The sequence below is a fragment of the Protopterus annectens genome, chromosome 17.part0 (assembly GCF_019279795.1).
Source record: "Protopterus annectens isolate FY-2018-M chromosome 17.part0, PAN1.0, whole genome shotgun sequence".
Classification (NCBI taxonomy): domain Eukaryota; kingdom Metazoa; phylum Chordata; order Ceratodontiformes; family Protopteridae; genus Protopterus; species Protopterus annectens.
The window spans coordinates 61729781-61743188 of NC_056751.1; the positions used below are offsets into that span (position 1 = coordinate 61729781).

The window sequence follows — 13408 nt, forward strand, 5'->3', positions numbered from 1 at the left end:
TATCTGTAATGTATAAACAAAAGATTTACAACATCTGATTCATAAATACTGTTTCAAAAATAACAGACAAATGGAAACATGCCTCTTTATTTTGAGAAGTGAGAGGTTATACTTAAAATACGTATCTCACAAGATGCGCAGTAGCAATGCCCTGTTGAACATCTACTTTTCAAGTCCATTTGAGCAGTTGTCGCATTGAGCACATTAACCCATTTAAAATTTGATCTGATGTTGTAAATCTTTGTTCTTTCATTACAGTTAGGACCTTGGTTCTGTCCTAGGAACTGATACAGCCATTTCCCAGCTCGGGTAAGCCAAAAACTCTCAGCTAAGACCTGCCCATAATGCCCCTCTCTTAGTTACTCCAGATCTCGTTTGCCGTGTTCCTAGTCAGACGTGCTAGCCATCTCTCTCAAAGCTAAGTAGAAAATTGTTAGTTTTAAGACAGTTTCTCTTCAAAATTATTTATTTTTTTAGTCAAGTTAGCCTTTTCTTACTGTCGCCTATAACCTAAGCCTATTTCCTACCCTTTTCCTTGGTAATTTAATTTTTTACCTTTATTGGTACTGCCCCTCTCTCCTGTTTTTGACAGACCTTTCCTTTCTACTAGTGGTATTTTTTAAAATAACATCACTGGTATTTTCTCCCTTATTTTTTCTATAGGATAGACTTGTTGCCTTACTATGTCAGACAAAGCTAAGTTGGGATTTAAACAGTGTGACAAGAGTACACGTAAGATGCCTAACTCAGATACACATGTTCGTTGTGTCTACTGTTTGGGTGTGGATCATATTAGAGCTGACTGTAACTTTTGTGCTAGTTTTAGTAATTGTACACTAACAGAACATAATAATAAACTTATCTTAAAAGGTTTACTCAAGACACCTTTTTCGGAGGCTCTATCTGGGTCGAAGGTCTCACCACCTCCAAAGGCCATAAAACATAAGGACAAATGGATTACTCAAGACATCTTTTTTGGAGGTTCTATCTGGGTCGGAGATCTCACCCCCTCCAAAGACCAAAAAAAATTAAGGAAAAACGGATTACTCAAGGCACCCTTTTTGGAGGCTTTATCTGGGTCGGAGGTCCCCCCCTCCAAAGACCAAAAAACATAAGGACAAACGGAGTCACTAAGTTCCTGCATCTCTGTCAGTTACGGAACTGAGTCGGCTCCGTGCTTCCTTGGTGCAGACCTCTTCGGCACCAGGCTTTGTGTCTTTTCCCTTGGTGCCATCCATGATATTCACCCTTATTTTGGCTCCAACCTCGGCACCACTGACTTTGGGGCTGTCCTTGGATCTGACATCAGCTCCGGTGACTGTACTACTTCGGCACTATCCCCAGCCACGGTGCCGACAGTTTCTTCTGCTCCATCAGCTCCAAAACTCAAATACCTGCCAAAGACAAGATAACTCCAGTGCATACTGTGTCAGTTCCGACAGCAATGTTTTTCCTGTCAGCACCATCCACCCTTGCTGCATCAGCTCCAGTGGAACCAATGCTCTCCCGAAGCAGTGCTTGGACCGTCCATACCTTAGTATCTAGTCCGGCGCCTATTTTCTCACTGGCGCCATCTATGTCCATGGCTCCGATGGTTTCCAGTTCTCTTGCTCCTCTCCCAACCCTCTATTTCGGGACCCCAGGCACGGGAGTCACAAGAACCCTCTTTGAAGGGAACCCCTTCTCCGGAGTCCTCCTCAGAAGATCTCACTGGGGAGCCACTCAGGAAGAAATGGTGCAAGAGGAAGCACCTTGATTCACCGGAGGAATCTATCACCGAAGACACTGATTGTGATGAGGGCGAAGGGTCCTCACGGTCTCGCCCAGATGACATCTCATTCGGAGACATTCTTGAAATCCTCATGCAGCAGGGAGACTGGAAGTCCTATAACCCTTGTTCTGAGGAATCGGTGTTCCTGCAGGCCTTCCATGCCCAGCCATCTACTTCCTGGGTAACCCCAACAGCAGATGACCTTGTTAAACCCATTGTGCAGTGTGCCTGGAAGGCCCCGGACAATGTAGAACCTGTCCCTCGGAGGCCAGACAAAAATTTTATCTACACCTGAAGACCAGCCCCACTGGTTCTAGCAGTTGACAGTTGATTCCATGGTTGTGACAGCGGCCACCAAGAGGGAACTGGCAGAAGATAGTTCCACCATCCATCCTCCAAACAGAGAGTCCTGTACCATGGACAGACTAGGGAAATGGACCTATGCTTCAGTGACATTCGCCATTCGGTCGCTAAACTATCTGGCACACTTTACTCATCTCCAAAGAGACCTAATTTCTGAAATGTCTTCCTCTTTGGTGGTGAACTGTCTGATGAGGTGTGTGATACTGTCTCCTTGCAGCTAGCTAACCATGAATCCATCTCAAACCCCTCGATGCATTTGATATCTCACTCCACCAAGGGGGCAGCTTGAGCTGCCGCATCAGGCATTGTCATGAGACATAATGCTTGGATGCGGTTGTGTAACTTCACAGACCCCTTTAAATCTTCCTTCGTCAATGCACCTGTTGCCGAATCTGCACTTTTTGGACCCACAGTACAAGACACACTTACATGTAGTGAGAAAGATGGAAAGACCTTGTCTGCTGTGGGCATATGCCTTTCCAACCCCCAGAGGTGCTACTCCAGGAACCAGAAGGGAGGAAAAATGTGGTTCAAGAAATCCCAAGGACCTTTTCGTGACACTCATGGTGAACAATCCCCCTGGGGCAGAGGGGGCAACTCCTATGGAAGATGTCCCTTTTGGGGTAGAGGGTTTCCACGTAACCATGGCGCTAGAGATTCTTTCTCCGGCAGACCCTACCAGAGCTCTTGAGCAGCGGCCCAATTGCTTCCCTCTGGAAGCAGTCGGGGGTCATTTTTCTCTGCATCTACCAGCCAGACATCTTATCACTACCGATGTTTGGGTGCAGAGAATAATATCCAGAGGCTACCAAATACCTTTCGACTTAACTCCCAGACCTGTCAAACGAATCCCCGATGTACCACCCAATCAAAGGGAATTAGCAGCCTTAGCGATAGAAAAGCTGCTAAGAAAAAGAGTCATCCAACCAGTCCCACCAGACCAGACAGGATCTGGGTTTTACTCTAGGTCCTTTTTTAGTGCCAAAAATGACAGGGGACTGGAGACCAATCCTGGATCTCAGCCTATTGAACAAATTTATCAAACCTCAAAAATTCCGGATGGTCACGATACAGTCCATTCTTCCCTTCCTAGGGAGGGATAACTGGATGTGCTCTATAGACCTCCAGGACGTGTACTACCACATAAAGATGGATCACCACTCCCGGAGGTTTCTCTGCCTCTGGCTGGGAGCCAATCACTACCAGTTCAGGGCATTGCCATTCGGTCTCTCGACAACTCCCCCCCCCCCCGAGTGTTCACCAAATGTATGACCATTGTGGTAGCTCATCTTCGACTACAAGGATTCCTGGTGTTTCCCTATCTAGACGATTGGCTCCTTACCACTCCGACCAGGAATCTTCTAGTCTGCAGCCTCTCTTACACTCAAGCTCTCACTCTCCAATTGGGGATTACAATCTACAAAGACAAATCTCAAATGTCCCTAACGAAGACACTGGAATTTATTGGAGCAGTCTTTGACACAACATCCTGTCAAGCTTCTCTCCCCCTCACAGGCTTTTGAAAATAAGACACCAAATCCAAGACTTTCTTCCTCAGACCTATGTACCAGCACATCTTGTACTGCAACTCTTGGGCTCCATGGCAGCTGTCATTATATTAGTACCACTGGTGAGACTGCACATGAGAATCCTGCAGTGGTTCCTTTCCGTACAATGGTCGTTACTAACTCACCCACTCAACCACATGATACCCCTTACAAACCGTTGCAAGGAAGAAATGCTATGGTGGATGAAGCCACAAACGAATCTTTGGCGTCGACCTTTCTGTCTTCCCCAGCCCACAGCCATGGTGACCATGGATGTGTCACTGTTAGGGTGGGAGGGGCATTTCCAGGGAAAGACTGTCCAAGGCACCTGGTCCCCCCATGGAGGCCAACTTGCACATAAATGTCCTGGAACTGAGGGCAGTTCTCTTAGCGTTGCAAGCGTTCCATGCATCCCTTCCCTCAGGGTCCATTGCAATTCAGTCAGACAACATGTCAGTCGTCTGGTATATCAACAAGCAAGGCGGAATCAGATCTTCCCCTAGGTCAGGAAGACATGAGGATTTGGCACTGGTCGATAGTTTCCAACTGCTTTCTTATAGCAATGCACATTCCTGGGAGTTCCAACCTTATTGCGGACAACCTGAGCAGGAATATCCTGATGCCTCACGAGTGGTCCCCCAACCCTGTAACAGCAGATCTGATCTTCCAGTGCTGGGACAAGCCTTGCTGCGAGCTGTTTGCTTCCCCTCTAAACTACAAATGCAGAAACTATTTTGCCCTGATCCCCCTCAGGGCGAACCACCGAGGGACGGTCTAACGCATGATTGGCCCCCGTGTCTTCTGTATGCTTTTCCCCCATTTCCCCTCATCCCAAAATTTCTCCAGACAGCTCAGAGGTTGAGAAGCAAAGTGATCCTCATTGCTCCTTACTGGCCACGTCAAGTCTGGTTCCCATTTCTATGGCTTCATCTGATTCACAGCCCATGGATTCTGGATCATTCCCCGGACCTGTTATCTCATCCTCAGGGACTGATTCATCCAGTTCCTCCACTTCCAATGATTGCCAGACTGCCTGACATCCCATCTCCTGTTCGTGAAATTCTTCTGCCATCACACAAACCTTCCACTAGAAAAGTTTATTCTAGTAAATGGACTAGGTTCTCTATTTGGTCCAAAGACCAGAACTTAGACCCTTTCTCTATGCCTATTCTTTTACATGCAGGAGCCTCAGCTTCAACGATCACTGTACATTTAGCAGCTATCACCAATTTTCATAATGGTCGTGATAATTCTTCAATTATGTCATACCGCCTATGCAAGACCTTTTTGAAGGGAGTATTACATGTTAAACCTCCGGTCAAGCCTCCCTTAGAACCCTGGGACTTGACTCTGGTGCTTCAGTCTCTCACAGGTTCTCCCTTCGAACCCTTTGATTCATGTGATTTGAAATTTTTGTCATGGAAAACCATACTTTTAGTAGCACTTACCCCAGTGAGAAGAATATCTGAGCTGCGGGCCTTGAGTGTAAAGAGTCCTTACTTGATCTTCCACATGGATAGGGTGTCCCTTCGTACTGACCCTTTTTTCTTGCCCAAGGTCATTTCTGGCTTTTCCATTAACCAATCTATTGACCTGCCAGTTTTCTTCCTCAGCATTCTAATAAAGGGGAGTACCTTTTGCACACCCTTGATGTGCATCGGCAGCTTCATTGTTATTTGGACAGGACTAAATCTTTCAGGAAAACAGATCAATTGTTTGTGACCTTTGCAGGACCCAAATTGGGTAAACCTGTTTCCAAAGTGACTTTATCCTCTTGGCTTAGAAATTGTCATTACCTTTATCTACCAACAGAATAAGCTATCCTTACCTTCCAGAATAAAGGCTCATTCTACCAGATCTATGGCTACTTTTGTAGCTTTTCATTCCAGAGCCTCTGTGGATGATATATGCGCAGCAGCCACTTGGGCAAGAACTCAAACCTTTATATGTCCTTACAAATTGGATTTGACCTCCAGGGGACAAGCATCTTTTGGTTCTATGGTGCTCAGGAATATCCTTCCTTAGGGCCATCCAGGACTCAAGTAGCTGGGGACTCGGTCCTAACTGTAATGAAAGAACAAAGATTTATAACATCAGATAAAGAAGTTATGTCTTACCATAACATTCCATCTGTGGTGTAGATTTTTGTTCATTCATTACTTCCCGCCCTCCTTCCCCCTGCCTGCACTCCTGGTGTACTTTAGGAACTCCTGGTTAGGGTATTTGCTCAGGCAGAGCCTCCTACTATCTTTTCTATTACTACATATTTTATCTAGGGCGGGCAAACTCGATCTGGAGTAACTAGGAGAGGGGTATTATGGATAGGTCTTAGATGAGAGTTTTTGGCTTGCGCGAGCTGGGAAACGGCCGTATCTGTTCCGAGGACGGAACCGAGGTCCTAACTGTAATGAATGAACAAAGATCTACAACACAGATGGAACGTTATGGTAAGACATAACTTCTTTTTTTCATATACAGATATAAAATTAGATTTGTAATACCATAATGCTCTAAAACACTTAAATCAACCAGGTTATTCAGAACCAGTTTGATTTCAGGCAGTGTACATATGTGTCTCTGTCTCATACTTCTCAGCCACCAAGTACTAAAAAGCATAGCAGTTGGTCACAAAGATGAACACTTTTTTAACCTTTAAAAACAAAATATCTTTAGGTGATACACTGATTATAGTTAACGATAAGAAAACTTTACACAGTTTTGGTGTAGTTGTCTAAAGACGTATGTAGTCTCAAATGTCCAAGTGTGACTTTATAAAGAAAATAATAAATCTAAGGAGCAAGGTGAAAATATTGCAATTAAAAAGAAGAATCCTAGTAGTAGTAGCTGAGAAACTGTTACAGGATCAGGAAATACACTTCACCACAGGTATGTAGCAATCCAGACTTCTAATACCGTAGAGCCAGATAGTTGTAGCACAGTTAAAAGTTCCGGGAGGAAAGGTCAAGCTAATGAAAGATGGCAGCTGGTGGAGGGTCGGTTTCGGCCCTTTGGACAGAAGTAAATCGTGCTGGACAGAGTAATGATTTTAACCGTGCCCTCAAATCGCTTAGTAAAAGTAAGTGTGGAATGTTGCGATTGCAGTTTATCTTTGTTGACACTTATTGGCATATTTCATTTGCACGGCATCCCTTGTGATTCGGTTGAAGTTTCATTCATTAAAGCATGACAATTAATATGATGTTAAACAACAGGTAGTTTGAGTTGCAACTTTTATGTTTAATTGAGATTTTTTTCTGGTATTTTGTATTAATTTCGGATTACAGTTTGTTATTGTGCTGTTTGATGGTTGGTTTAACAGCTGTGCAAGCTATCGGTGTAACAGCTGTAAACGCTACGTGTCATTCCCTTCATTTGAGCAAATGTTTTGAAGTGTATGTGGGGATGTTATATATGTTCGTACATCTTTGATTTGCAGTTTGACAGTTTTATTTCCAAATTACATTTTATTATATATTTTTTTATAACGGGCAGTTTTTAGTATTACATCATGTAAGCTCTATCTTGATAGAGGTACTACATATGTTTATTTGTTCATTTAATGTATCTTATTAGCTAGGTTTTGCTCAGTTACTCTGATGTGAAAAGCTGTAATTGCAATGTTGCTTGTAGCTTGGAACTTAAGCACCCTGCACCCATGTTGCTACTTTAGAGGGGTTAGTCCACAAACCCACTGGAAATCAGATACATGTTTACTCCGTCAGGCTTTACAGAGGGAATTCAGAACTGCTTTACACAGCCTACATTGCATTTGTGTGTTTACATTTTTTGACTAGTAATGTCCATTGCGACAAACAGTGGTCCTTTTCAGTGGAGGCCTAAAAAGAAACTCTCCAGGTTATTATGTTATACAGTCTACGTTTTCAAAAAGAAATCTCGATAGTTGAAAGCTACTATTTACAGTCAGTAAATTGCACAGAGCTTAAAATAAGTGTAGTTTAACCAACTTACATCATAAATGAATACTACAAGACATTTATTTGCATGAATTTACTAAGAGCAAAGAAATGTACGGTAATAAATATAACGTATGGTGTCAGTAAGTGGAAGAAAAGCAATTTCAAGAGAGGAGAAAGGGTACTTCTTTAGGGTGTCTTAAAATAAGTAGTCACTCATTGGTGATACAAAGAAAGTTAAAAGTAGTGGAGAGGGTGGTTAGCGTGTTAGGAAATTTTAAAGGTACTTGAGAAAGGGGTAATGAAAAGGTTGTTGGAGGTTATAATCTGAGGTAATACAAGGTGGCTAGGAAAGGTTCTATAATCATTTTGATCCTGGCCTTTTTGGGGCTAAAAGACTAGATTGGAGAGTGCTTACTATATATATTAATAATAAAATAAGGTATTTCATGTAGTGCATGGACAGTACCATTTGCTATGTAATTGATTTAGGGTGTTTATGATCTATGTACAGCTTCACGTTTTTGCTGTCTTATTGTAACACTCAACCTGTATTCCTTATTTTCCCCTTACTATCTCCCTTTTCTTAGCTTCGTTGGTTTTTGTCCTAGTTCTCCTTCACCTCATCTGACTGTTGTTTTTACTTCTTTAGTGGGTGGTGCAGCGGTTAGTATTGCCGCCTCACAGCAAGAGGTTCTCCGGTTCGATTCTCGGCTGGGGTGCCTTCTGTGCGGAGTCTGCATGTCCTCCCTGTGGTCGCGTGGGTTTCCTCCAGTTTCCTCCCACATCCCAAAGACATGCTGTAGGTGGATTGGACACTCTAAATTGGCCCTAGGCATGAGTGTGTGCCTTCTGTGGAAGGTTGGGCGCCGGGCTGGCAACTCGACACTGTAAAAACTCCACTGCCAATCATGAGCGGACAGGTGATCCGCTGTGGCGACCCCTAACCGGCAAAAGCCGAAAGAAGAAGAAGCAGCAGCCTACTTGTGTGTCCTTTGCAATTTCACAAACAATTAACTGTTACCTTAAATAATAGCTTGATGTTTTCTAGAATATTATACTCATTTACAAATCTACTATATCTCAGTGCGCCAAGTTAATTAGCTGAGCCCGTATGATAACTTTAAAGAGATCTCAGCTGTTGTATATTTTTGTTAGTTGTCTTGTAACTTAGCATCCACCTCTTCTCAGTGGTCAGACTGCAAGTGGAAAGCTTGTTCCTTCTCCTTAATTTATTTTTAGACTGTTGAATGATTTTAGTTTGCATCTGTTTAAGAATTTTGCCATTATTTGATGGAAGAAGAACTTCCGAGTAGGAGACTCTACAGCTGTCATTTTTTCGTCTGCCCAGCCATGGCTGTGACAGATAGTGCCCTCTAAGAAATAGGTAGACCACAGCAGTTATACATGATTTTTGTTTTAATTGATATTTTCTGCCTTCCTAGCATCTGAAGACCCAGGCTGTATCTTTAACAAATTATCTGTAATCTGAGAGATGTTAATTGTGGGATTAGTTACCAGCTGTAAACTTCTCACTGGTTGGAGGTTGATATTCCCAAACTATTACATGCTTCTTGTCCAGCTAGGAGTGTCCTATGTGTTTGTTGTATCATGATCTTCCAATTTAAGTAGTGATGTCTGTCCTCCACTAAATCCATGTGTGTTCCCATTAACTGGGTGACCTATGAGCTGTTTGTGAACAGTACACGCTAGAATTTTTCATGGATAACTCTGCATAGCTATTGGGTCTGTAGCTGTCCGTTTTACATATACCACCACTTTTATATGGTAGTGTTATTATCTTTGCATAGCTGTTGGGTCTGTAGCTGTCTGTTTTACACATATCACCACTTTATATGGTAGTGTTATTATCTTTGCTTGTTTCTATAAATTAAGTATGGTCCCCTGCTTAAACATATGTTAATTAAACTGGGTACTGGAGTGGCAGTGAATGGAGCCACTGTTTTAGGTAGCCTGGTAGGAGGTTGTCTACTGAGGGAGATTCCTACTTAAATCAGTTTGCTAAGAATGTTTTACTAGTACTGTAGAAGTGGGTTAAAAGTTGAATCTGGCAGTTGGTTTGTCTGTAGCTTTTTTTTTTTTTTTGTTAAATATTAATTCCACTTGGCTATAGCGAATATACTGCAAGCCTGAAAGCTTCTCAGCTGTGAATTAGAAACAGTAAAGCGTTGGGCATCCAATGGTGTGGAAGGCCTAAAGGGTTCACGTTAGTGGATTTTGAGTTTACAAGCAGGATATTGACATTTCCTGGTACGTAACGAATTATTATAGTTAGCATGTTGCAATTTGTAGATGTAGCTGTTTTGCTTTTCTTTTAATATTTTTGACATTTATTTCAACTTTGTATGTGTTGAGCAAGTTACTGCTGTTTCTTTGTACTACTTTCACTTCATGTCTTTTCTGACTTACTTTAAACTGTCTAGGGTAGAGTATAATTTCTCACTGATAGTCTGCATTTAGTCATGTATTTGTTTAGCTGGCTTAGAAGAAAAGAATTGAGTGGTCGTAGTGCTGAGTTTATGTCCTGCACAAAATCAAGACCATTCCAACCAACTTCACTGAGGTCTTCAATGATGTCAGTATATGTATATCAATTGTTTTTGGTTTGTTTGGTGTTGGTTTGTGTTTCCTGAGGTATTGTGTGGGAGATGATCACCAAAATTATATGGCAGGATACCACTGTTTGCGAGTGTGTTTTTTGGTCATTATCCAGTACAATAGTGGTACAGTGGTAGCATTGTTACGTCACAGCAAGAGGTTCTCCCATTTGATTCTCCGCTTGGCTTGGGAGTGCCTTCTGTGTGGAGTCTGCATGTCCTCCCCGCGGTTGGGTAGCGTTCGAAAGACATGCTTGCGTAAATGGGCGTGCCTTCGTTGAAGGTTGGGCGTCGAGCTGGCACCTTGGCGTTTCATAAAAATCTACTGCCAATCATTAGCGGACCAGAGTTCCGCTGTGGTGACCCCTTACCGGGAAAAAGCTGAAAGACTAACAACATCCAGTTCAGTAGGTTTTTTACTTTTCATCAAGTGGCTTCTATTGTTGGTGTTTATACATTGTGAGAAAGTATTTTTGTAGAGGTATTGTGGAACCATGCTTTAGTGTTAGGAAGTAGTTTCTGTGCTTTGGGCTTGGGTGTATACAACGAACCACATTTTGAGGAAGATGTCCCCCACCTTCAAGAGCCTTAAAAGTTAAGCAGATGTTTGACAGCATTAGGTGACTAAGGCTTTGAGCTGTCAGCAAGCTACTTCGTAATGTATAAGGTTTGATTCTGTCGGCATGCATTTGCCTGACACTGAACAAGTCACCAGACAGTGCTACAAGGCCAAGTCTGAAAGTGGACCATGTGGATCAGTGTATTACTTGGTTATCAAATACAAATAAGTAAATAAAGGGCAAAACTTGTTGTTTATGCACAGATTAGAATGGGTTGGATGTTTGTAGAAAGTACAATTAGTGATGAAGACAATGCAAAATGTATGAGAGGCATTTTCTAGAAGCTGTTTTACATGGAGATAACACTGCTTTATGCTTGAACAGTTTTCTCACAGAGATGTATTTACTGGAGCATTGCTATGCATGTACTATAGACAGAATATGAAATTTATTTTGATAGTGTAGTGTTGCATGCTTTGGAGACGTTTGTAATGGAGTTGGTCAGGATGTATGCAAGCTTCAAAAGTGTTAATGCTGTATGTGAAGGGGGCTTGTGACATGGCATTTTATGATTGCTTTTATATGGTAGCTTCTGACTGACTGCTCAAGTAAGGCAGAGCCACCGAGTCAGTATATAAGGCGTATTAGTTTAGGGTCAGAGGGGAGGAACAACCTTGTTGTGGAGGTTGCAGATTCTTTTGTAAAGCATCCAGTAGGAGTCAGAAAGGAGGTAAGGAGACCAAGAAAGATAGTAAGTGGCATACATTGTTGTGTAATGTCTGATCTGTGAGAGAGAAAGCAGCTAGCAAGTGAAGTGTCTATGAGCAGAGTCTGGCTAACTTAGAAGGGGGTGCAGGGTTCAGAGTGTAACAGGTGATACACAAGTGGGAGATGTGAAAACAGACAGCTGAATAAAGGATATGATGATGCAGTGCATACACAAGAGGTACTGCTGTTGGACAGCTAATTCTAGGAGGTTGATGAGTGATATTCTGGACTGCTGTGTAGTGTACCATGCTCGGAGTTGTCTTCTGCAGTGTTGGAGTTATGTCTTTGATGCTGTACTGTGCTGTATCAGTACCGGAATATGCTGTGAGTAGAAAGACATAATAAATGTATTTAGGGATAAAGCTTTCAGACAATCAAGGACAAGGTTTCTGTAGAACATAGATTTTGGTGTTGTCGGACTGTTTTTTTATTATAGTATATTTTTAGTACATAAAAATAATGTGTAGAATATGCATGTGTGTTTGTGTGTTTGGTTACTTTGACCTCGATTCTGCTTTGATTATATTTATTGCATCACACCAGGGTTTTTTCATGCTGCTGTTGCCATGTAGTATTGATATAATTCCCCCATTTACTATACTGGTGGATGCTCATGCACATTTTTATACATGGTTTACTTCGTCTACTGTTTTCTGTATTTTTGTGTGGTTGTTCTAGTTTTCTTTGTATAAACATGTTTTGGGGGTGTAAACATATGCTTTGTACAATATTTCTAATACCTCTACAGCAGTGGTGCACAACGTCCGGCCCCGGGGCCAAATCCGGCCCTCTATGCAACACCACCCGGCCCCCAGAGAGTAACCAAAAATAAAAAAAAAAAGTGAAAAAAAGTGAAAAATGCTATGCCTTACTCCAGTCACACAACCTTTCCAGCACGTGCTTACTTACCTAATTGACTGCAGTTGCGCACACCTCTAATTTTAGCTGCTGAAGTAACTATTCTTTGTTTATAATTTGTAGTCTGTAAACAATAGTAACTTTCTGCAAGATGGCTGCAAGCCAGAATAAAGTTAAACGCAAAAGTTGATGTAGAAAACAGGTAATTTCATGACTGCGGTCTTGTGTAAAAATGCCAGTCGCTTGTACCTATTTTTAACTCGTAATGACTTGCTGTTTTGAGGTGGCCCACAGATGCATTAAGAATTTGTGTAGTGACCCTCCCTACAAAAAGGTTGTGCACCACTGCTCTACAGGATCTTATTTTCCTTGTTATAGGTTCCCTAAGCTTAGCGACTGCCCTTTCTACTTTCTGTTGCCTGAGTCGCTGTGCTAAACGTTTTTATGTTCTAGAGTTATTATAAAAAAAAAAAAAAAAACAGTTGCTTAATAGCAGTATTTCTAAATTCATGCATGTTATTGAGGTAATCACTTATTTTCTGTTTAGCATTCTGCAGCTGATCCTCTTCTTCTTCTGTGATTCACCCCACTCTGCAGTACTTTAACATTTGCAAGTCCCTCTAAATTCTTTTTGTTTCTTAACCATGTCTCCATTTCTTTTATGCCCCCCCCCATGTTTAAACTCAACTCTAATTTTAACCCACTCACTAGATAGATTTTTAGAAGAAATTGCTGTCTTCTCTAATAGCTCTTGAATAATTTCCACTATCCATTCATTAAATTCCTCTCTTTTCAACAGATAGGTGGGAAAGCATCAGTGTTTCATTTTTATTTAATCACCATGTGTTTTTATTTCCGTTATTATTGCTGCATGATCTGAAATGCTTATTGTGTCAAGGTTTTCAATTAAATGCACATGTTCCTATGAAATGTAAATTCTGTCTCAATTTTTGTGTCTTGGGGAATAATATGTAAATTCATTACAAATTCCTAGTACTGAGTCGCATCT

At 41.9% G+C, this 13408-nt stretch overlaps 1 protein-coding gene across 1 annotated transcript in view; it reads left to right on the top strand.

The window, feature by feature from the left end:
* The first annotated feature begins 6615 nt into the window (after nucleotides 1-6615).
* SRP72 (signal recognition particle 72) overlaps nucleotides 6616-13408 on the top strand; it is a 1193396-nt gene continuing 1186603 nt past the window's right edge. Inside the window, exon 1 of the mRNA XM_044059445.1 lies at nucleotides 6616-6757. Within this exon, the coding sequence (XP_043915380.1) occupies nucleotides 6658-6757 (100 nt within the window). The 5' untranslated portion in view covers nucleotides 6616-6657. The remainder of the gene's footprint in view (nucleotides 6758-13408) is intronic.